Raw genomic sequence first — 25132 nt, 5'->3', positions numbered from 1 at the left:
CGTTTGCCCCTCTCCTATATACTGACAAGGCCATTTCCTTAGAGAGATCATTCTCCTCAATGCCTAAAGCACCATCGTCCTTTCTGATAGATGCCTATAAGCTCTACACAATCTATATACCACACGTAACTGAAGAAGGTCACATTGACCGAAATGTCTTTTTTCGTGTACTACAATAAACCGCCTTACAAATACCTTTAAGTTGAGTGCTAGGTTCATATTTGTTGTTGAACCTGCACTTTCATCTGCAGCTTCCTCTTTGTCACCGTGTAAGATGGAACTGTATATGGGAAGGGTAACCTGAGTTTCATCAGGGTCAGATTCAGGCCGTGTAGCGTGCGAGGGGAATGTAGTGGTCTGGGTCAATGTACCAGCAGATTCATCGAGCAGTGGCTGGGCATCAGTGCACTTGTGTCGCCCCCAGGAGTACGGTCGCCACAGTGGCATTACCTTCCTCCTAGGGAGTGTGATGTCATGCTTGGGAGCAACGAAGGATCTCTCTAGCAGGTTAACTGATTGGGCGGCGTTATTCCCACGAGTCATGACCCTCCAACCAGCGTTCATGAAGGCAAAGTGTTTGTTTTACGTGGGCAGTATGGTTGCAAAGCTGAACCTTAAAGGAATGTCCAGAAGGGCACCACCAGGAGTGGAGCCTACGGTTAAATTCGACTCCACCTAGGAAACCTCAACCATGCCAGCTACAGAACAGATGCACACATTGCAAGCTTAATTCCGTTAACGAACGAGACTCCGTCATGCCCCGCGGTCCGAGTCCGGCTTACTAGAGGGACACGCGAGGCTCTGGCACGTGAGATTGGCCAATAACTGGTGTGTCATGTCCTTACATGTCCGTGGCTGCATGTGCGCTACACTGCAAAGGCCAGCGTTTGTCGCTTACAGGTGCAGATAACCCGCTGAACAACATTAGTGATGGGGATCTGTGATTACAATTATTACCCGCGAATGATGATTTCCCAGTAAGTGCAGGTCAACCACAGTTCCGGAATTAGGCCTAACCGTCATTCCTGAAAAAATGAAAAACTTATGTGTGCACACCACAGGTGCTGTAGCTTGCTTAACAGCTCGCCAGCCGTTCTCAGGCCCAGTATGGATTACACGTGATTGCACAAAGGTGAGAAAGGGTACCGTATCCCCGGATAACATGTATGGATAGCATAGTGTACACATTCAAAATATATGTCTATACATCAGGAGGCAGGCTCAGATGGTGTCAGGCCCAGTATGGATTACACGTGATTGCACAAAGGTGAGAAAGGGTACCGTATCCCCGGATAACATGTATGGATAGCATAGTGTACACATTCAAAATATATGTCTATAGATCAGGAGGCAGGCTCAGATGGTGTCAGGCACAGTATGGATTACACGTGATTGCACAAAGGTGAGAAAGGGTACCGTATCCCCAGATAACATGTATGGATAGCATAGTGTACACATTCAAAATATATGTCTATAGATCAGGAGGCAGGCTCAAACGGTTCAGGCACAGTATGGATTTGACGGCCCAGACTACACAACGGAGGAGCAGGGAGAGGTAAAGATTGCAAATGCTGGGGCCCTGCCCAAGCAAGGGGGGCCCACTCGTGGGCGTCGGTACTGGCACTGGGCCCCTCATAGTACAGCGGTGTGTCTGACGGCGGGTGTGCACCACCACCGTCAGAGACACTTGATTGCACTATGAGGGACCCTGTGCCAGTGCCTGCGCCCAAGAGTCGGCCTACCCACCTGTCCAGGGCAACGGCACTCACACGGTTTCGTGCGCTATGTGGTGACCCCGGCCATGGGGGGGGGAGGCAGCACAGTTAGGGAGTTTTAGAAAGTGGCATATGCTGATGTTGGACATTCAGCTGATGCAAAAGGCGAAATTGTTCAAGTCCCAGGAAGAGGAGGACCAAAGCAAGCCATTTTTCTGTCACCCTATGTGTCATCAGGGGAAGGTGGAACAAAATCCTTGGAAACCATGCATGGTTCATTTTAATGAAGGTTAGATCATCCACATTTTGGGTTGACAGACAGGTCCTTTTTTCTGTCAGGATTGATCCAGCTGCACTGAAGACTCTTTCCGATAGCACACTTGCAGCTGGGCAAGCGAGCTCCTGTAAGGCATATTGGGCCAATTCAGGCCAGGTGTCCAGTTTAGCGGCCCAATAGTCAAAGGGGAATGACCTGTGCGGGAGAACATCGATATGGGAGGAAAAGTAGTTTGTAACCATAGTTGACAACTGCTGTCTCCTGTCACTTTCCATCGATGCAGTATTACCAGTTGTGTGAGCGGTACTTGAAAAATCAGTCCACAACATTGTCATGAAACCCCTGTCTCCAACACCACTTCTGCTGTGTGCACCACGAACACCTCTGCCAAGCTGCCCCCGGCCCGTACGGCTCGTGTGAGAACCATCACCGCTGCTGTGTGCTGTGTGCTGGGAATGCCTCAACCAACCGGTTTACCAGAGTTGCTTGTTTATTAGCCAATATTAGGTCAAGGTTCTCCTGTGGCATGATGTTTTGTAATTTGCCTTTATAGCGTGGATCCAGGATGCTGGCCAACCAGTAGTCATCATCGTTCATCATGTTGGCAATGCGGGGGTCCCTTTTTAGGATCTGCAAGGCATAATCTGACATGTGGGCCAATGTTCCCGGTGTCAATGATGCACTGCGAGTGCTGATTGGAGGAGCACTTTCTGGCAAATCCACATCCCTCCAGTCACGCACAAACCCTGTACCAGACCTTGCCATGCCAACATTTTCACTTGCCCCATGAGATGCATCCTCCTCCCCTAAGTAATCATCCCCATCATCATCCTCCTCCTCCTCTTCTTCCTCCACCTCGTCCAGGATAGGTCCCTGAGCAGACAATGGCTGAATGTCATCAAGGATTCCCTCCTCCTCTTCCTCCTCGTCAACATTGGCTGCAGACGCCTGCTCCTTAAGGTGCGTCAAAGTTTGCATGAGCAGACGCATAAGTGGGATGCTCATGCTTAGGATGGTGTCGTCTGTGCTTACCAGCCGTGTGCATTCCTCAAAACACTGAAGGACTTTTACAGAGGTCTTTCAGCTTCGACCACTGCACAGCTGTCAACTCCATGTCTGCTCTCAAAGTGCCTGGCCGTGTATCCTCCCACAAATGCATTATGGCCTGCCTCTGTTCGCACAGCCGCTCAACCATGTGCAGGGTGGAGTTCCACCTTGTTGCAATGTCGATAATGAGTGTACAGGCGACCGGCGGTTGTGCGCGCACAGTCTTCGCACCTTCTGGAGCAGGGCTGTTAACTCCGGATAATTGTTGAGGAAGCACTGCACCACCAGGTTCAAGGTGTGAGCCAAGCAAGGTATGTGGCTGAGTTTTGAAAGGGCTATGGCTGCCACAAAATTACGTCCGTTATCACTAACAACCTTGCCTGCCTCAAGATGTATACTGCCCAGCCATGACTCAGTTTGTCGCTGAAAGTACTCGGCCAGCACCTCCGCGGTGTGTCTGTCGCCCAAACACATCATCTGCAACACAGCCTGCTGACGCTTTCCAACTAGCTGCTCGATAGGGGGACACCTCGTGTGCAACAGTGGCAGCTGCAGATGGAGTGCTCGTACGACTGCGCTCTGTGGATGAGCTTTCGCTTCTGGAGGAGGAGGAGGAGGGTCGAACGCCTACAGCCAACTGTTTCCTATACCGTGGGCTAGGCAGCACTGTCCCACCACCGCTGTCCCCTGTGGACCCTGCATCCACCACATTAACCCAGTGCGCAGTGATGGACACGTAACGGCCCTGGCCATGCCGCCTGGACCATGCATCTGTTGTGAGGTGCACCTTTCCACTCACTGACTGCTTGAGTGCATGGACAATGCGGTCTTTTACATGATGATGGAGGGCTGGGATGGCTTTGCGAGAGAAGAAGTGGCGACTGGGTAGGCCATAGCATGGCATAGGCCATGAGTTCGCGGAAAGCTGCGCTTTCCACCAACCGATAGGGCATCATCTCTAACGAGATTAGTTTGGCAATGTGGGCGTTCAAACCCAGTGTACGCGGATGAGAGACTGAGTACTTCCTTGACCTACTCATAGTCTCTAGGAGGGTGAGCTGGACTTGAGAGCAGCATATGGTGGAACTAGCGGTGGACAGGGCGGACTGAGAGAGGGTTGATGATGGTGATGGAGTTGGTGTTCTTTCTGATGGCCTAGATTCAGTCTTTCATTGATATAACAGTGGGATTCCCTGACTGCTTTGGCCTTGCAACGACACCTCAACATTTGCTGCTGTGCTAACTGCTGGGCTTACAGTGGGGGAAACAATGTAGCGTTGCTGACTACCTTCTTTGTGATCAGTTGCACATGTGGTACTTGAGGTTTGGTGTTGTGTCCACGCTTGCAAGTGCCTGCTGTTTAAATGTCTAAACATGCAACTGGTATTCAAATTTTTCAGATTTTTCCCTCGGCTAAAGGTCTTTGCGCACTTCTTACAGATAACCTTGACCTGATCATGAGGATTTTGTTCAAAAAAGTGCCACACTGCACCCTTCCTACTTTGGAAGACATTTTGCGGCCTAGCATGCTGTGCTATTTTGACCGTCTGGACAAGCTGTCCAGCAAGTCTTTTGATTTTTGGAACCTGTCTTTGGAGTGCTCCGGGCCTGCCAGATAACAGCTGTTGCGATGTCGATGTCTGCTGTGGATGCTCCTCCTCCTCATCTGAGCTATTGGAAGCAGCACAATTTTCCCCCAATGGATGCCAATCTGGGTCAACAACTGGGTCAACCATCACCTCCTCTTCAATGTCATGTGCACCTTCCTCTGTGTCACCGTGTATGGTGGTATAGTATGCGGGAAGGGGCACCTGAGTCTCATCAGGGTCAGAATCTGGCTCATTACACTTCGAGGACAATGTAGTGCTCTGACTGAATGTACCAGCAGAATCATCTGTCAGTGGCTGTGCATCAGTGCACTCCATGTCAGATTCATCTTGGCCTGGGTAATTCACCATTTCACTTGATAACCCAGCCATGGTATGTGAAAACAGCTCCATGGAGTAATCAGTTGTATGCCTGCGTCATCCTTCATTCTTGGTTGGGGTGAAGGACACAAGGAAAGGTGTGGTTCATGAACATGACCCTCCAATGACGACTCAGTGCTTTTATTTTTTACAACTTCAGAAGAGGAGGCGATAGAGCTGGAGGCTGAGTCAGCAATGTAAGCCAAAACTTTTTCCTGATGCTCTGGCTTTAAAAGCGGTTTGCCAACTCCTAGAAAACTAAGCCTTCGAGGCCTTGTGGAGCCAGACGATGATGCAGGCTCAACACCTCCTGCATTCGGTCCTATTTTGCTTTTGCCACTACCATCAGATCCACCACCAACACTATCATTACCAGTTGGCAACCCCCGCCCAATTCCACGGCCTCTTCCACCAGCCTTCCTCATTTTTGGTAAAAATGTACACAAGATCCCACAAACGATATAGTAATGTAAAACAAGGTACAAGGTGTATATAGGACAGGGGAGACGTCAAATTTCTGAACACACTTGTGGACACTGTTGTGTGAGGCCCAGTTAATATCACACCGCTATGTCACAGGCTCAATGTCGCTGGTGTGAAAAATGTCACTATAGGACAGGGGAGATGTAGAATTTCTGAACACACTTGTGGACACTGTTGTGTGAGGCCCAGTTAATATCACACCGCTATGTCACAGGCTCAATGTCGCAGGTGTGAAAAATGTCACAATAGGACAGGGGAGATTTAGAATTTCTGAACACACTTGTGGACACTGTTGTGTGAGGCCCAGTTAATATCACACCGCTATGTCACAGGCTCAATGTCGTAGGTGTGAAAAATGTCACTATAGGACAGGGGAGATGTAGAATTTCTGAACACACTTGTGGACACTTTTGGATTGTGTGAGGCCCAGTTAATATCACACCGCTATGTCACTGGCTCAATGTTGCAGGTGTGAAAAATGTCACTATAGGACAGGGGAGATTTAGAATTTCTGAACACACTTGTGGACACTGTTGGATTGTGTGAGGCCCAGTGAATATCACACCACTATGTCACAGGCAGAAATTGGCTAGTGTATGACAAACTACAAGGTGTATATAGAATTGGGCAGAATAGGAATCTCCCTAGAGTGCAGGTCTGTAAGAACGGAACATGTCCTTGACTTATTCTTACAGAGTGACACACAGATAGCTTCGCTGTGGCCGTGATAACAGCCGTTACACGGTACTGAGAGAGGAACGTGCACGTACACCGCTGTCCGGTGTCCGTAAAATTGTCAAGCTCCGTGTTTTTTAAGTATACGGACTGACACATGCTGTCTCTATAGTTTTGAATGTGATCAAACAGCAAATATACTTAACTGTTTGAAAAGCAGACAAAACTAGAAAGTGTAGGTCTGTAAGAACGGAACATGTCCTCGACTTATTCTTACAGAGTGACACACAGATAGCTTCGCTGTGGCCGTGATAACAGCCGTTACACGGTACTGAGAGAGGAGCGTGCACGTACACCGCTGTCCGGTGTCCGTAAAATTGTAAAGCTCCGTGTTTTTTAAGTATACGGACTGACACACGCTGTCTCTCTCTATAGTTTTGAATGTGATCAAACAGCAAATATACTTAACTGTTTGAAAAGCAGACAAAACTAGAAGGTGTAGGTATGTAAGAACGGAACATGTCCTCGACTTATTCTTACAGAGTGACACACAGATAGCTTCGCTGTGGCCATGATAACAGTCGTTACACGGTACTGAGAGAGGAGCGTGCACTGCTGTATGGTGTGAAAAAATGCACGTTCAGTACCTCACCAGGACAAAAAAAAATTTGGATTGCTTTTAGAAAAGCAGTTTGCAGAGCAGTGGGAAAACAGCAATGCAGCTATCAGGAAGCCTTATAAGGCAGCCTAACAACCAACACAGCTGATCCAGCAAAATATAGCCTCCACTTGCACTGCACACACAGTGACTGGTGTGTTGTACAGGCAAAATCGCTAGCAGCAGAAGCAGTTTTTGGTGTCTTCTTCCCTGCCTAACGCTCTCCCTACAGAATCAGCAGCAGCAGCAGCAGCTCTCCCTATTCTGAGATCAGCATGAGTAACATGGCGGTCGGCGTGCACGCCCTTTTATACCCCCTGTGACGCCCCCCAAAACAAGCCAATCACTTGAATGCCCTTCTCAAAGATGGTGGTGACCCCTGCCTATGTCATCACGTTGCCCACAGTGTCCGTGGATCCTGATTGGCTGAAAAAGGGCGGAAAACAAACTTTTGAAACGCGACTTTGGCACTAAAGTCGCCGAGCTCGTGGCCGACCTCACCCTAGGGTCGGGTTTCATTTCATGTAACCCGACTTTACCAAAAGTCGGCGACTTTTGAAATTTTTCGACCCGTTTCGCTCAACTCTACTCAACAGTACTACACTTTGTTCTCTGCCTCCACAATGTAGCTCATAACAACTAAGCAGTACAGAGCTGAGACAGAAATTACTAAGCTATGACTGATAACTGTGACAGACAAATTAGTCATTTGAAAATGATAATGCTGTAATGCTGCTTTGTTGGTGCATATAGCGGTAGAATAAGGATTAAGGAAGTTGGAATTCAACTGCCAAGTTGATTCTTTCTCTTTGTGGGGAGGTAAGAAACATTAGTTAATGACTCTCTCATTGGGAACACAGGAATGCTCAGCTGAGTTGAGCAATCTTGTACATGGGGAATCATGAGTGATAGCTATCTAATGCATACTGAGGACTTTAGTCAAACAGCACAATATTTTTGTAGCCTTTTTGGATATTAGGAAAAAAGGCTTGAAGCCCCATTTCATATTGCTGTATAACAAAACAAATTTGTATTTTTTCTTTTTAACTTTGTGGTCCGCACAATTACAGGAATGACCAAGTAAGGCAGGCAATAAAGTTTTGCAAATGACCTTAAACAAGGTCACGATTAAATTAATTTTGGAATGCATTTTGTTTTGCTAGAATTTAGAACATAGTGTTTTAGTGAATCCTTTTCAAGACATTGAAACTGTTCTAGGCGAAAAATACATGTTTTGCATGCTTATACATTAATTTAATAGAAACAGCAGGTACAAAATCAAAATAGGCCTGTTCTCCTATGATTACAACATTTTCAGAAATCTCTAGCTTGAATCGCTGAGTTGGGAATTGAAGAACAAAAAACAAGATAAAAAAGAAAGTTCCTTTAGCTGTTGCTTGAATATTAAAATGATTTATTGGGATACTGGTCATACTGCCTTGTATAATTTTAATGCAAAATATGTTTGCTAAATATGTATATTCAGGGAGCTAAGAGGCTTTGAGACATATTAATCAATATAGTTGGGAAAAGAAGATGCTCTTTGGATTGCAGAGCAGTTTAACATGTTCTTAAATGCAACCTTTCCACTCCCAAAGCATTTCAAAAAGTGTTATTCTCAATTCTAGACATAAAGCTTCTTTTTTTCTCTTGTTAAAATGGCAATTGCAAACTGTTTTTCTCACATAAAATCTACTGGGTTAAATTCAATTTGCACATTGAAAGAAAAATGTGATTCATTTCATAATTCCATTTTTATACCCACCTGAGCCAATTCTGAACTGTCCAGATGACCATCAAGGTTTATATCCAAATAGTTAAACATATCTTCTACTAGTGCTCGTTTTTGAGAAATGTTATCCTCCAGAGGGCTACTTTCTTGCTTCTTCCGATTAGCCTGAAGATCAAGAAGAATGTTCTTGAGGCGGTTGTAGTCAGCCATGGTGCAAGTATCCCCTAAGAGAGATGAAGATAATTTGAGTACTGAAATTAAGTATTTACATGCACAGTGTTACTAAAGCAAGAAAAATGGAATTGGAGAAAAACAATAAACTGAGGAAGCAGCACAAAATAACAAAAATAACCTGTATTTATGTATAAAATCAGCTGTCATTTCTGCACCAATGTCATGGTGCTCCTTAATGGTCTTTGTTACATTTGACAGCAGTAGACAATCACTGGATTAACATGACTAAGACATGATTACCCACACGCAACCTTCAATCCTCTCAAGATCTCCTTCTCTACTCTTCTCTTATCTCTTCTTCCCACAACTGCATACAAGACTTCTCCCGTACTTCCCCCATGCTCTGGAACTCTCTACCCCAACACATCAGACTCTCGCCTACCATGGAAACATTCAAAAAGAACCTGAAGACCCACCTCTTCCGACAAGCCTATAACCTGCAGCGTGCAGTGATCCTCAGCCTACTGAACCGCCGCATGACCAGCTCTACCCTTTCCTAGTGTATCCTCACCCATCCCCTCTAGACTGTGAATCTTTGCGGGCAAGGTCGTCTCTCCTTCTGTACTTGTGTGTGTCTTGTATTGCTCATGTTTATTGTACTTCTCTATATTTGCCCCTTTTCACATGTAAAGCGCCATGGAATAAATGGTGCTATATAAATGTATAATAATAATAATAATAATAATAATAAATTACTACAGTACAGTAAGCAAACACTGGCGGAATCACAAGTGCTAGTGCTATGAGGCAACCAAGGATTTATCATGCAAGAATAGGTTTATTTTATGACATTTTGTTCCATGAAGTCAATTTTGTCCCCCTCTGGAAAACCCATTTGGCCTGGATATGGGAAATTTAATGGAGGAGACAATTTGGCCACAGCTATTGCGGGCACTCTGGATATGAATAATTGGGACGAAAAGGAGGTGTGGTATCTTTCACACCCATCAGATCTTCTTTCCCTGTCTGTGGGCTTCCTTTAATGTTTTGAAGACTTTGCAGAAAAATGTTTCTGGTATAAAATAGTAAGCATTTGGGAAAGGGAGAAATATCACACTTTTTCTTTCATAGTGTTCATGTTAGTCTAATGTTAAAGTTGAAGGAGTGTGGTCATGTTACAGGCTCCCTATATTAGTGTGCACTTTTTGTATCTTCTGCAATAAAAAAAATTCCAACTAATATTAATGGAGAAGGGGGACACTTCAACACTATCTCTTCAATGGTGTCTGAAAAGAATCATTCTGTGAAAGTGAATGGAGGAATCATGTTAAAGTTTTTTTCCATCATTTTAAAACATATGTCATGAGAGTGTATACAAAACCTACAGGGAGAAATAAGATTGGACAAAACAAAAGCACAGCTCTGTAAAAATACAATTTAAAAATGGTACAAGGCTCAGATTGAAAATGAATTACTGCACAATGCATCAGTCAAAGGGGAAAATACCATTTTTTAAAATGATAGATCCTGTTGCATAGAACTGTCACAATTCCACCATTCAGTGTATTGACATCTCAGTCTGGCGCAGGGGCATGCTTAGCTGTTGGTGTTTTGAGTGACAGCTCAGCCGTCCAATCTGAGACTGAGAGGTGCTGAGCTCTCGTCAAGTGCTCCCTGTTCCCTTGATTCCTCAGCTTCTTAAATGAGCTGTCTGACCTACATAGCTGCTAGTTGTAGCCTTCAGCTCTTTGTGGCTTGTTTCTCTGTGCCTTGTTCTCAGCATTCTGACACTTTGTTTCTGGTCACTGGACTTTCCTGTTGACTGCAAGTTTATATTGCCCCTTTTGCTCTGATCTGCTATCTTCCTGGTATTCTGACATCGGATCATTACCTAACTACCCGGTTGCTTCTTTCCTCTGTTTATGACGTACCCTCCTGGTTCTTAATCTCAGACTCCTTGACTACCCGGATTCACGGATTGTCCATGAGAAGTGACTCAGCATCACAATAACACTTAAAATATTACATTGTTCTTTCTGATAGAACAGTGAAGCTGTAGCTAATCAGTAGCTGTTGATGGGCTGCAGAAGTTCTTGTGGCGTTAACATTGTCACAAGATTGCTGGTGGACACAGTGTTTAGAGCAGAAGAGTTGTGCTTGTTCAGGAGGTAATTTTTCTTGTTTCTTTTATTATTAAGCACACTGACTGGAATTCAAAAGAGGCTGTCCAATTCTAGACAAATCATTTAAAGGGTTTATCAGGATGTATTTTTTCTATGTGGCTAAGTATTTGCTTACTATCTGCCTGTTCTTCCATGCAATGATCTCTCCCAGGTTAGAATGGTCATAGACGACTCTTGGCAGTGATTATTCCACTTTCTTTGACATCACATCGACAGTCCCCTCTCTTCCACTCTGCTCTGATGGAGTGTCACTGTTAATGTCTTGTTGACTGACAACTGACTCAGTCTAAAGCATTGGGGAGTCAGCTGGCAATCAACATGATGTCACCAGTGATGCCCCATCAATAAAGTGTATGAGAAGGAACTGCGATGTTGATCTGTTTTCACAGGAAGTAGGAGTATCACCGCCAGGAGTGCTACATGACCAGCTGGATGAGATTGTCTCATGGCACATCAGGCAGGTGGTTAGCAACTCTCTTCCAATAAGTGCTTAGCCCATTAAAAAAGTCCCAGGAAACCCCTTTAAGTCCAAAAAGAAAAGATAACTATGTTAGCAGTGAGAAGCAAACATTTATATGTTAGCATTTATTACCTAGGTTAAGTTATTTTTCCGTCATGCTCTAATCTCTGGTTTTGTACCTGGTTGTTTAAAAAGTCAAATTCTACTGAGGATTTAATACCACATATTCTGTAATAACTGATGGATCTGTTAAAGAGTAGTGTTAAATCAATAATTAGTATGCATTACCACTATTCTGCAGAGGAAAAAAAATGTATGAACAGGAGCCCATATTTTACTAAGAATTAAATGCAATTCCAGGAGTGAAATCAAATTTGCAGGCATCAAAAAGTGATTATTATGATTTTTTTCTGGTATGACAAGGGCTTAGTGATCAGTACACAAAAATTTCTTCATCCAATCTTTGACATTTTTATAACGTTTTTTGTTGTATGAAAGAAAAGGCATGGTGCCATTGAATTTTACTTGAATGCTGCTCTAAAAAGTAAAATATGTTTTAACCCCTTCACGACCGATGACATACATGTACATTATGGGCCGTGTCCTTGGCTTTGATGAGGGCTCAGATGCTGAACCCACATGTTTCCCCGCACTTGATGGCTGAGTGCCTCTAACATCCACTAGTAGATCTAACACAGATCCACCCATAGCTGTTAACCAGTGAAATGTCACTGTTGCCACTGTTAATAACAATTTTTTGAAACCAGAAATTTACACACACTATATAACAGACACATATGCATGTTTTTCTCAATATCTGACAAGAAATCAGAATAAACCTTTCCCGCTTTAGGTCAATTAGGATTACCATAATTATTAATATTTGCCAAATGATAGAATAATGAGAGAGAAAGAATGTTTTAAGGCATTTTTATTACTTAATGCAAAGTCAAACATTTACATACACTAAGATTTCTATGCCTTTAAACAATTCTGGACTGCCCATGTGATGATGTCATTTGTTTGGAGACTTCTGTTTTTTTGGCAACATCTGAGTTAATTAGAGACTCACTTGTGGATGTATTTTTATGCACACCTGAAAACCTTTGCTTCTTTGTGTAGCATCATGATAAAGTCTCAAGAAATCAGCCAAGTTATCAGGAAAAGAATTGTTGACTTGCACATGTCCGGCTCATCCTTGAGTACAATTTCAAGATACCTGAAGGTGCCTCATTCATCTGTACATACAATTTATATGCAAGTACAAACAAGATTGGAATGTCCAGCCATCATAATGCTCAGGAAGGAGATGGGTTCTGTGTACCAGAGATTAACGTGCTTTGGTCTGACGTGTGCATATCAACCCAAGGACAAAAGCAAAAGACCTTTTGAAGATGATGGTGGAAGCTGGTAAGATTGTGTCAATATCCACAGTGAAACAAGTACTGTATCAACATGGGCTGAAATTCCACTCTGCCAGAAAGAAGCCACTACTCCACAAGAAACATAAAAAAGCCAGATTAATGTTTGAAAATGCACTTAGGAACAAATATATTAAATTTGGAGACATGTCCTATGGTCGGATGAAACTAAAATTGAACTTTTGGGGCATAATGACCATTGTTACATTTGGAGGAAAAAGGAGAAGCTTGGAAGCCTAAGAACACCATCTCAGCTGTAAAACAAGGGGGTTGCAGCTTCACGTTGTGGGGTTGTTTTGATGCAGGTGGGAATGGTGAACTTCACAAAATAAATGGCATCATGAGAAAAGAAGATTACTGTATATGGCACTACTGAAGTAACATCTCAAGACATCAACCGGGAAGTTAAAGCTTGGGTGGAAATGGGTCTTCCAGATGGACAATGACCCGAAGCATACTGTCAAAATTGTAGCAAAGTGGCTTAAAGATAACAAAGTCAATGTTTTGAAGTGGCCATCACAAAGCCCTGATCGCAATCCTACTGAAAAATTATGGGCAAAGCTGAAAAGGCAGGTGCAAGCAAGGTGACCTACAAATCTAGATCAGTTACACCAGATTTGTTAGGCGGAATGGGCCCAAATTCTGACCAACTATTGTGATAAGCTGGTGGAAGGATATCCCAAATATTTGACCCAAGTCATTCAGTTTGAGGGCAGTGGTAACAAATACTAATGAAATGTATGTAAACTTTAGACTTTGCAGTAAGTAATATTCTGGCATTTGTCAAATACTAATAATTATGGTAATCCTAATTGACCTAAAATGGGAAAGGTTTATTCTGATTTCATGTCTGATATTGAGAAAAACATGCATATGTGTCTTTTATATAGTGTATAGTGTATGTAAACTTCTGGATTCATTTCAACTATATACAATGCATGATATATACTGTATATATATATACTGTATTTTGTGGACTATAAGAGCGTCTTATAGTCCGGATGCACCTAATCGTCTGGCTGTGGATGTGGGGAGGTAGCGACGGATGAGCAGGCCACAGGAGGCAGGAACTGGCGGCTGCAGCTAATACATGTTACTGCTGTTAATCTCTTTCTGTCATATGACGTACTATCCCATCCATGTGTCCTGTGACTTAAATCTCGCGGAATTGATAGTGCATCATACCGATCAGCCATTCGCTCACGGGGGGTGCGAGGCTGATCTCGGCTGGGCGTCAGCTGATTTTCACAGCTGACACCTGGCACTATGTGCCAGGAGTGGTCACGGACCACTCCTGGCACATTAACCCCCGGCATACTGTGATCAAACATGATCGCAGTGTTCCGGTGTCATAGGGAAGCATCGAGCAAGGAGGTGTTTCCCTGCGTGCTTACCTGAGACCCTCAGAACAACGCGATGTGATCGCGTTTTTCCGAGGGCCTCTTCCCTGCAGGCCCCCGGATACAAGATGGCAACGGGGGTTCTTCCAGGTCCTGCATGGAGGTGGCTTCTCAATGCCTGCTGAGAGCAGGCGCTGAGTATCCTTCTCCACTGCCTGTCAGATTGCTGATCTGACACATTGCTCTGCAAAGTGTCAGATCAACGATCTCACTTTGCATCGTAATATCCAGCCCTGGAACAATGTAAAAATGTAAAAACACAAACAAAAAACAAGTTTAAAAATAATTAAAAATTCCTAAATGAAGGGAAAAAAATTCCACAATAAATTAATTTCTTTATGTAAATAAAGGAATAAAAAAACAATAAAAGTACACATATTTAGTATCACCGCGTCCATAATGACCCAACCTATAAAACTATATCAATACAAAAAATGGTGGGGGGAACAAGAGGTGCAATAGTGCCCTATCACTAGTGACACTTGAAGTATGAGCGGTATAATACAGTTCCACTCACCTGTTCCAGTTGTGTAACCCACAACTGGCTTGAGAGCATATCACAGAATCAGCTGCTGCAGGACCTCCACCAACCACTCACACGTGGAAAAACCTTCAGAAAGTTGTGGGAAGCAGGGTGTGTTGCAGTCCGCGCTGCCGAGATTAACAAATCACCTGGGATGCAAGATGTTGTAGCAGTGTACTCCTTTATTTCCTCCTATGCGTTTCGGCGCCCTTCCTGGCACCTTTCTCAGGGATATCCCTGAGGAAGGTGCCAGGAAGGGCGCCGAAACGCGTAGGAGGAAATAAAGGAGTACACTGCTACAACATCTTGCATCCCAGGTGATTTGTTAATCTCGGCAGCGCGGACTGCAACACACCCTGCTTCCCACAACTTTCTGAAACCTATAAAACTGTCCAACTAGTTAATACCCTTTAATGAACCCCTTTAAAAAAAAAACAAGGCAAAAAGCAATGCTTTATCATACCGCTGAGCAAAAAGAGCAATAACACGTGATAAAAAAACGGTTATAAATAAACACAGTACCACTTAAAACATCACTTTGTCCCGCAAAAGACGAGTGTCATCAGCGAAAAAAAATAAAAAGTTATAGCTCGCAGAATAAAGCGATGCAAAAATGTTTATTTATTGTATAAAAGCACCAAAGCATAAAAAAATTAAATGAGGTATCGCTGTCATCATACTAACCCAAAGGATAAAACCGCTTTATCAATTTTACCTCACGTGGAATGGTGTAAACGCACCCTCCCAAAAAAAATTCACAAATTGCTATTTTTTGTTCATTTTGCCTCTCAAAAATCGTAATAAAAAGCGATCAAAAAATGTCATGTGCCCAAAAATGATACCAATAAAAATATTGGGCCAAAATTTGGAAAAATTATAGCTCTCAAAATGTGGTGATGCAAAAACTATTTTTTTACAATAAAAAGTGTATTTTAGCGTGACAGCTGCCAAACATAAAAACCCACTATAAATAGTAAATCAAACCCCTCTTATCACCCCCTTAGTTAGGGAAAAGCAATAAAATAAAAAAGTATTTATTTCCATTTTAGCATTAGGGTTAGGGTTAGGGCTAGGGTTGGAGTTACAATTGGGGGGGTTCCACTGTTTAGACACATCAGGGGCTCTCCAAACATGACATGACGTCTGATCTCAATTCCAGCCAATTCTGCATTAAAAATGTCAAATGGTGCTTCTTCTCTTCCGAGCTCTACCATGCACCAAAACAGTGGTTTTCCCCCATTTATGGGGTATCAGTGTACTCAGGACAAATTGCACCATAACTCTGGGGGTCCAATTTCTTCTGTTGCCCTTTGGAAAATAAATTGGGGGCAAAAATATCATTTTTGTGGAAAAAATATGATTTTTTATTTTTATGGTTATACGTTATAAACTTCTGTGAAGCACTTGGGGGTTAAAAGTTATCACCACACATCTAGATAAGTACAAAAAATGGAAGGATCCAGCGATGTCGGGTGACAGTTAAAAACAAATATTTATTGTCAAAATGAATATTCTCAGGCACATAATGTCTGGCAACACTGCATGGAAACACAGATCTACGCGTTTCGACGTAAGGTCTTTATCAAGATCTCACATCTAGATAAGTTCCTTGGGGGTCCAGTTTCCAAAATGGGGTCACTTGTGGGGGTTTCCACATGGCGTCCTATCTCAATTCCAGCCAATTTTGCGTTGAAAAAGTCAAACGGCGCTTCTTCCCTTCTGAGCTCTGCCATGCGCCAAAACAGTGGTCCCCCACCTCATATGGGGTATCAGTGTACTCAGGACAAATTGCACAATAGCTTTTAGGGTTCAATTTCTTCTGATACCCTTGGGAAAATAAAAAAAATTGGACCTGAAATAATTTTTTGGTGAAAAAAAGTTAAATGTTAATTTTGAGGAGTGCAGTTTTTAGAATTGTGTCACTTTTGGGTATTTTCTATCATATAGACCTCTCAAAGTGACTTCAAATGTGATGTGGTCCTCCCAAAAAATGGTGTTGTAAAAATGAGAAATCGCTGGTTAACTTTTAACCCTTATAACTTCCTAATAAAAAAAAATTTGGATCCAAAATTGTGCTGATGTAAAGTAAACATGTGGTAAATGTTACTTACTAAGTTTTTTGGGTGCTACATCTCTGTGATTTAAGGGCACGAAAATTCAAAGTTTGAAAATTGCGAAATTTTCAAAATTTTTGCCAGCTTTCCATTTTTTTCGCAAATAAACGCAAGTCATATAAAATAAATTTTACCACTTACACAAAGTACAATATGTCACAAGAAAACAATGTCAGAATCACCAGGATCCATGGAAGCATTCCAGAGTTATTACCTCAAAAATGGACAGTGGTCTGAATTGTAAAAATTGGCCCGGTCATTAATGTGCAAACCACCCTTGGGGGTAAAGGCATTAAAGAAAATACATATTCACAGCTCCCTACACCCACTGTCCGGAGAGGTGGGAGGGAAAATTGGGATGTGGAGCAATGAATGTTTATTGTCTTTAAATAGCGGTCACATCTGTTAGCTGCAGTCACTGGCTCCTGCAGAGACTGGGTGTAAATTGGTGTGCTCATCAATATTGTACCTCTTGTTCTTGTTTTTTCCCTGTCATGTTTTGTACATAATGACGCACCTTATTGTATTTTCTAGGCAGTACATTCTCTCTTTTTATATTTATGGGTCTGCTATAAAGGAAAATTAATATTAATTGCTTCCTGTGCCCATAGCCCACACCAACACTATGCACTGAAGCCGGTGTCAAGAGGTGGGCAGGACTATGAGAGTGAAGAGCAGTGAATATTCATTCTCTTTAATAGTGGGCACAAGTGATAGCCACAGCCGCTGGCTTCCTGCAGTAACTGGACGATCACGTGTGTCCGCTATGAAGGGAAATTAATATTCTCTACTTCCCCCTCCCATAGTGCTGGGTGTGGAGAGCAGTGAATGTTCCGGCAGCTGATATCATCTGGGCGCTCATAGAAGTGACATCATGCATGGTTTACACACTTAAGTCAGCCATCGTCAGAACAAGATACCGCGCTGTGAGGAAGCAGGGGGAAGGTCAATAGAATCGTTTATTTTTTATGTGTGTGACATGATTGGGGCCATATATACCCGAATAGGGGGGTCATGTATACCTGGATGAGGGGCCATGTGTTAAGGTTGTCGGAACGCACCAAATAAGAAATTATAATGTGAGTTCTCAACCTGGGTCCACCGTGCCGTGATGGAGAAACCACAGCTAGCACAATAGCGGAGCAACGCTGCCAGAAAACACTTAAAACACACTGAGTTAAATGTCACTCACTGTGCATAGAGCGCAAAGTACTGTAACAAGCTCTGTTACACCACAGAGTGGTACTATGAAGCAAAGCAAAAAGGACTTTACCCTGTTTGACTGCACAGGCGTATAGAAAAATACTAACTTAATCCTATAACTTAATCCCCAGGAAGACTAAGCTGGTGGTTGAACCTGCTCTGACACAGAGCCTGCTGTATCACAGGGGTTAAACTCCTGCGAATGGCTAAAGCACTGAATATGGGCATTACCGCAGGGAGTCAGCTCTTATATAGGACTGACAATCCACTTTTTATCGCTCCGGTGGCCACAGTGAGCCTGTGTGATTGTCACGCAGTATGTTTGGTGGTTTGCGGGAACGCACCTCCTTCTGTCCATAACATGTACAGTGGTTGTCGTGAAGCAAATAAGACCAATGAGTTATCCATGCTCAGATGTGATAGCTCATATAGAAAGAGAGAGAAACTCCAAATAAGTGCTACATTAAACATGAATGGCCAAAGGGTTCTCTTAAACAGGTTTTCTACACCAGTCAAGACTTTAAAATAAAGTCAGTAACCTAAAATAATATTAAAATCTCCATGAAGTGGAATAATGCTTCCTTGTCCTGTATCTCAAGTACCCTCCAAGTCCTTTATAATTTGACTCCCAGTGTTTGGAACAGGCTGCCCTTTCACCATATCTAGCCTGCACTAAGTTATATACTGTAGAATGTGATAATGATGTGCAAACTGTAAGGGTATGTGCACACGTTGCAGATTAGTCTGCAGAATTTTCTGCACAAAATACGCATCTCCTGGCAGAAAATGGAGGGGAAAACGCTTGCGGATTTCCGACGGATTGTAATGCGTTTTTGGTGTGCGGATTTGTTAGGTGTGAATGTTCTCCCTTGTGTTTCTGGAGGAGAGAGAGAGATCCGCAACGTGTGTAAGAGCTGCGGAATATGTTAGCTCTATAAAAACTAAAGATTATTATTATTCAGGAGGTTATCATTGAATGGGGGATGAAGTGCAGTACTCGGCAGTGGACATTAGTCAATGTATAGCGCTGTGGTGTTCCTCTTTGAACATTGCTTTCATCTGTTCGGTGATAGAGCAGATAGCGGATCGGTTGAGGCATGAGTTTTGGACCTCCATATGTCCAATGCAGAGGTAACAAATTTCTTAACCCCTTTATATTTAACTAAAATCCTGACACTTCATCATAATATTCAATTCAGTTACTGTAAATTCACTAAAAACCATAGTATTTTGCCCACATGCTGAAATCAAACAGTTGGAAGAATTGGATTAGGCCAGAACCTAAAGTTCCCTTTTCCTAGATTTATAATAATTGGATCTGCAGTATAACTTGAAGCTCCTGGGCCCTAACACAAAATCTGTGACAAACACCTTACCTATAATGTGCCATACATCATACTAGTTAATTCGGATGTGGCAGAAGGACTTTGGGCGACTGCCACCTCAGCACCCTCTTTCAGCTACGCCTCTGGATTCAATGTCAAAAATTCCACAAACCCAAGAAAGTCTATTAATTCAGCTTGTCTGCGCAATATTAATGACATTTTATAGCTTTGCTAATTTCCTTATTAAAAAGCCATTGTGGGTTTATTATAAGTGATATATGTCAGCTCATTTACAGTTCTGCGTAGTGTTAGTGTAAATGAGGTTAAAAATTTATATCTAGGTGACATAAAATTGCAATAACTCATAAAACAGAATATTTCTATTCCAGCTATGAAAGGGGATAAAATGAAGGACAATGGAAGTATAAATGCATGAATTCAGCTGTACTTCGCTGCACGGAAACTTATTTAAAAATAATGGATTCCCATTTTCTAGTGATATGGATGGGTTTATTAAAATCGAGTCATATATTCTCTATTTACTGTTAAAGAACGATCACGGAACGGAGCCACCGATATTTGTTTGGTCTCCAGAACCATTATTATTCTTGATAAAAGAAAATCTTGCTTTCAGTCTCCGCAGTCCTTCTCTGCAGATTACATTTAAGTCAATAGTGTTTTACTAAATGAACCATGACATAGACAGTGACAGTAAGTATTTCATCTCGGTTGCCGTACTGTACACCTTAAATGACGTGGAAATGGATATATTGGTCATGGTAAGAAAAAAGTAAAAGGAAATGAATATTGGAGAAGTTGCAACAGAGGATGAATGTGGAGAAAGCACAGTATGAGCACAAGAACTACATGAACCATTTAGGGCAAAATGTATCGTTATAGTCATTTACATATTACTAGCATTAATTGGGATCATATAGCCCAAACATGTCACGCATCAAGGCAGATAGGTAAGTGTACTTTCACATTGTGTGCTGTATCCACATCAGGGAATACACCAGAAATCCCCTGCAAAAATGGAATCCAGATGTATGCCTGCCTGTTAGGTCCCCTTGTCCGCTTTGTCTGACCTTCATCCAGAGTTCTCTAACCTGTATCCTGTTTCCATACCTGTCCTGTCTGCTACCCAGAGCTGCACAGTCTGTAACAGAACCAGTGGCTGTCCTGTCTGCTACCCAGAGCTGCACAGTCTGTAACAGAACCAGTGGCTGTCCTGTCTGCTACCCAGAGCTGCACAGTCTGTAACAGTACCAGTGGCTGTCCTGTCTGCTACCCAGAGCTGTACAGTCTGTAACAGTACCAGTGGCTGTCCTGTCTGCTACCCAGAGCTGCACAGTCTGTAACAGTACCAGTGGCTGTCCTGTCTGCTACCCAGAGCTGCACAGTCTGTAACAGAACCAGTGGCTGTCCTGTCTGCTACCCAGAGCTGCACAGTCTGTAACAGTACCAGTGGCTGTCCTGTCTGCTACCCAGAGCTGCACAGTCTGTAACAGTACCAGTGACTGTCCTGTCTGCTACCCAGAGCTGCACAGTCTGTAACAGAACCAGTGGCTGTCCTGTCTGCTACCCAGAGCTGCACAGTCTGTAACAGAACCAGTGGCTGTCCTGTCTGCTACCCAGAGCTGCACAGTCTGTAACAGAACCAGTGGCTGTCCTGTCTGCTACCCAGAGCTGTACAGTCTGTAACAGAACCAGTGGCTGTCCTGTCTGCTACCCAGAGCTGCACAGTCTGTAACAGTACCAGTGGCTGTCCTGTCTGCTACCCAGAGCTGCACAGTCTGTAACAGTACCAGTGGCTGTCCTGTCTGCTACCCAGAGCTGTACAGTCTGTAACAGTACCAGTGGCTGTCCTGTCTGCTACCCAGAGCTGCACAGTCTGTAACAGTACCAGTGGCTGTCCTGTCTGCTACCCAGAGCTGCACAGTCTGTAACAGAACCAGTGGCTGTCCTGTCTGCTACCCAGAGCTGCACAGTCTGTAACAGAACCAGTGGCTGTCCTGTCTGCTACCCAGAGCTGTACAGTATGTAACAGTACCAGTGGCTGTCCTGTCTGCTACCCAGAGCTGCACAGTCTGTAACAGTACCAGTGACTGTCCTGTCTGCTACCCAGAGCTGCACAGTCTGTAACAGAACCAGTGGCTGTCCTGTCTGCTACCCAGAGCTGTACAGTCTGTAACAGTACCAGTGGCTGTCCTGTCTGCTACCCAGAGCTGCACAGTCTGTAACAGTACCAGTGGCTGTCCTGTCTGCTACCCAGAGCTGTACAGTCTGTAACAGTACCAGTGGCTGTCCTGTCTGCTACCCAGAGCTGCACAGTCTGTAACAGTACCAGTGGCTGTCCTGTCTGCTACCCAGAGCTGTACAGTCTGTAACAGTACCAGTGGCTGTCCCGTCTGCTACCCAGAGCTGCACAGTCTGTAACAGTACCAGTGACTGTCCTGTCTGCTACCCAGAGCTGTACAGTCTGTAACAGTACCAGTGGCTGTCCTGTCTGCTACCCAGAGCTGCACAGTCTGTAACAGAACCAGTGGCTGTCCTGTCTGCTACCCAGAGCTGTACAGTCTGTAACAGTACCAGTGGCTGTCCTGTCTGCTACCCAGAGCTGCACAGTCTGTAACAGTACCAGTGGCTGTCCTGTCTGCTACCCAGAGCTGTACAGTCTGTAACAGTACCAGTGGCTGTCCTGTCTGCTACCCAGAGCTGTACAGTCTGTAACAGTACCAGTGGCTGTCCTGTCTGCTACCCAGAGCTGCACAGTCTGTAACAGTACCAGTGGCTGTCCTGTCTGCTACCCAGAGCTGTACAGTCTGTAACAGTACCAGTGGCTGTCCTGTCTGCTACCCAGAGCTGTACAGTCTGTAACAGTACCAGTGGCTGTCCTGTCTGCTACCCAGAGCTGTACAGTCTGTAACAGTACCAGTGGCTGTCCTGTCTGCTACCCAGAGCTGCACAGTCTGTAACAGTACCAGTGGCTGTCCCGTCTGCTACCCAGAGCTGCACAGTCTGTAACAGTACCAGTGGCTGTCCCGTCTGCTACCCAGAGCTGTACAGTCTGTAACAGTACCAGTGGCTGTCCTGTCTGCTACCCAGAGCTGCACAGTCTGTAACAGAACCAGTGACTGTCCTGTCTGCTACCCAGAGCTGTACAGTCTGTAACAGAACCAGTGGTTGTCCTGTCTGCTACCCAGAGCTGTACAGTCTGTAACAGTACCAGTGGCTGTCCCGTCTGCTACCCAGAGCTGTACAGTCTGTAACAGTACCAGTGGCTGTCCTGTCTGCTACCCAGAGCTGCACAGTCTGTAACAGTACCAGTGGCTGTCCCGTCTGCTACCCAGAGCTGCACAGTCTGTAACAGTACCAGTGGCTGTCCCGTCTGCTACCCAGAGCTGTACAGTCTGTAACAGTACCAGTGGCTGTCCTGTCTGCTACCCAGAGCTGCACAGTCTGTAACAGAACCAGTGACTGTCCTGTCTGCTACCCAGAGCTGTACAGTCTGTAACAGAACCAGTGGTTGTCCTGTCTGCTACCCAGAGCTGTACAGTCTGTAACAGTACCAGTGGCTGTCCCGTCTGCTACCCAGAGCTGCACAGTCTGTAACAGTACCAGTGGCTGTCCCGTCTGCTACCCAGAGCTGTACAGTCTGTAACAGTACCAGTGGCTGTCCTGTCTGCTACCCAGAGCTGCACAGTCTGTAACAGAACCAGTGACTGTCCTGTCTGCTACCCAGAGCTGTACAGTCTGTAACAGAACCAGTGGTTGTCCTGTCTGCTACCCAGAGCTGCACAGTCTGTAACAGTACCAGTGGCTGTCCTGTCTGCTACCCAGAGCTGCACAGTCTGTAACAGAACCAGTGGTTGTCCTGTCTGCTACCCAGAGCTGTACAGTCTGTAACAGTACCAGTGGCTGTACTGTCTGCTACCCAGAGCTGTACAGTCTGTAACAGTACCAGTGGCTGTCCTGTCTGCTACCCAGAGCTGCACAGTCTGTAACAGTACCAGTGGCTGTCCTGTCTGCTACCCAGAGCTGTACAGTCTGTAACAGAACCAGTGGCTGTCCCGTCTGCTACCCAGAGCTGTACAGTCTGTAACAGTACCAGTGGCTGTCCTGTCTGCTACCCAGAGCTGTACAGTCTGTAACAGTACCAGTGGCTGTCCTGTCTGCTACCCAGAGCTGTACAGTCTGTAACAGAACCAGTGGCTGTCCTGTCTGCTACCCAGAGCTGTACAGTCTGTAACAGTACCAGTGGTTGTCCTGTCTGCTACCCAGAACTGTACAGTCTGTAACAGTACCAGTGGCTGTCCTGTCTGCTACCCAGAGCTGCACAGTCTGTAACAGTACCAGTGGCTGTCCTGTCTGCTACCCAGAGCTGTACAGTCTGTAACAGAACCAGTGGCTGTCCCGTCTGCTACCCAGAGCTGTACAGTCTGTAACAGTACCAGTGGCTGTCCTGTCTGCTACCCAGAGCTGTACAGTCTGTAACAGTACCAGTGGCTGTCCTGTCTGCTACCCAGAGCTGTACAGTCTGTAACAGTACCAGTGGCTGTCCTGTCTGCTACCCAGAGCTGTACAGTCTGTAACAGTACCAGTGGCTGTCCTGTCTGCTACCCAGAGCTGTACAGTCTGTAACAGTACCAGTGGCTGTCCTGTCTGATACCCAGAGCTGCACAGTCTGTAACAGTACCAGTGGCTGTCCTGTCTGCTACCCAGAGCTGCACAGTCTGTAACAGTACCAGTGGCTGTCCTGTCTGCTACCCAGAGCTGCACAGTCTGTAACAGTACCAGTGACTGTCCTGTCTGCTACCCAGAGCTGTACAGTCTGTAACAGTACCAGTGGCTGTCCTGTCTGCTACCCAGAGCTGTACAGTCTGTAACAGTACCAGTGACTGTCCTGTCTGCTACCCAGAGCTGCACAGTCTGTAACAGAACCAGTGGCTGTCCAGTCTGCTACCCAGAGCTGCACAGTCTGTAACAGTACCAGTGGCTGTCCTGTCTGCTACCCAGAGCTGCACAGTCTGTAACAGTACCAGTGACTGTCCTGTCTGCTACCCAGAGCTGTACAGTCTGTAACAGTACCAGTGGCTGTCCTGTCTGCTACCCAGAGCTGCACAGTCTGTAACAGTACCAGTGGCTGTCCCGTCTGCTACCCAGAGCTGTATAGTCTGTAACAGTACCAGTGACTGTCCTGTCTGCTACCCAGAGCTGTACAGTCTGTAACAGTACCAGTGGCTGTCCTGTCTGCTACCCAGAGCTGTACAGTCTGTATCAGTACCAGTGGCTGTCCTGTCTGCTACCCAGAGCTGCACAGTCTGTAACAGTACCAGTGGCTGTCCCGTCTGCTACCCAGAGCTGCACAGTCTGTAACAGTACCAGTGGCTGTCCCGTCTGCTACCCAGAGCTGTACAGTCTGTAACAGTACCAGTGGCTGTCCTGTCTGCTACCCAGAGCTGCACAGTCTGTAACAGAACTAGTGACTGTCCTGTCTGCTACCCAGAGCTGTACAGTCTGTAACAGTACCAGTGGTTGTCCTGTCTGCTACCCAGAGCTGTACAGTCTGTAACAGTACCAGTGGCTGTACTGTCTGCTACCCAGAGCTGTACAGACTGTAACAGTACCAGTGGCTGTCCTGTCTGCTACCCAGAGCTGCACAGTCTGTAACAGTACCAGTGGCTGTCCTGTCTGCTACCCAGAGCTGTACAGTCTGTAACAGAACCAGTGGCTGTCCCGTCTGCTACCCAGAGCTGTACAGTCTGTAACAGT

The 25132-nt window shown here is 44.8% G+C and overlaps 1 protein-coding gene across 2 annotated transcripts in view; it reads right to left on the bottom strand.

Annotated features, from left to right (window-relative positions):
- LOC141087923 (follistatin-related protein 4-like) overlaps positions 1 to 25132 on the bottom strand; it is a 1467590-nt gene that overhangs the window by 461367 nt on the left and 981091 nt on the right. For both annotated transcript variants that reach the window (XM_073573783.1, XM_073573784.1), the window contains exon 5: positions 8588 to 8778. In XM_073573783.1, the coding sequence (XP_073429884.1) occupies positions 8588 to 8778 (191 nt within the window). The remainder of the gene's footprint in view (positions 1 to 8587; positions 8779 to 25132) is intronic.

The sequence above is a fragment of the Dendrobates tinctorius genome, unplaced genomic scaffold (assembly GCF_039654945.1).
Source record: "Dendrobates tinctorius isolate UK_male_01 unplaced genomic scaffold, ASM3965494v1 ptg000036l, whole genome shotgun sequence".
NCBI lineage: Eukaryota > Metazoa > Chordata > Amphibia > Anura > Dendrobatidae > Dendrobates > Dendrobates tinctorius.
Note: the sequence above shows the minus strand (reverse complement) of the source record. Positions and strands in the feature narration are given on the sequence as shown.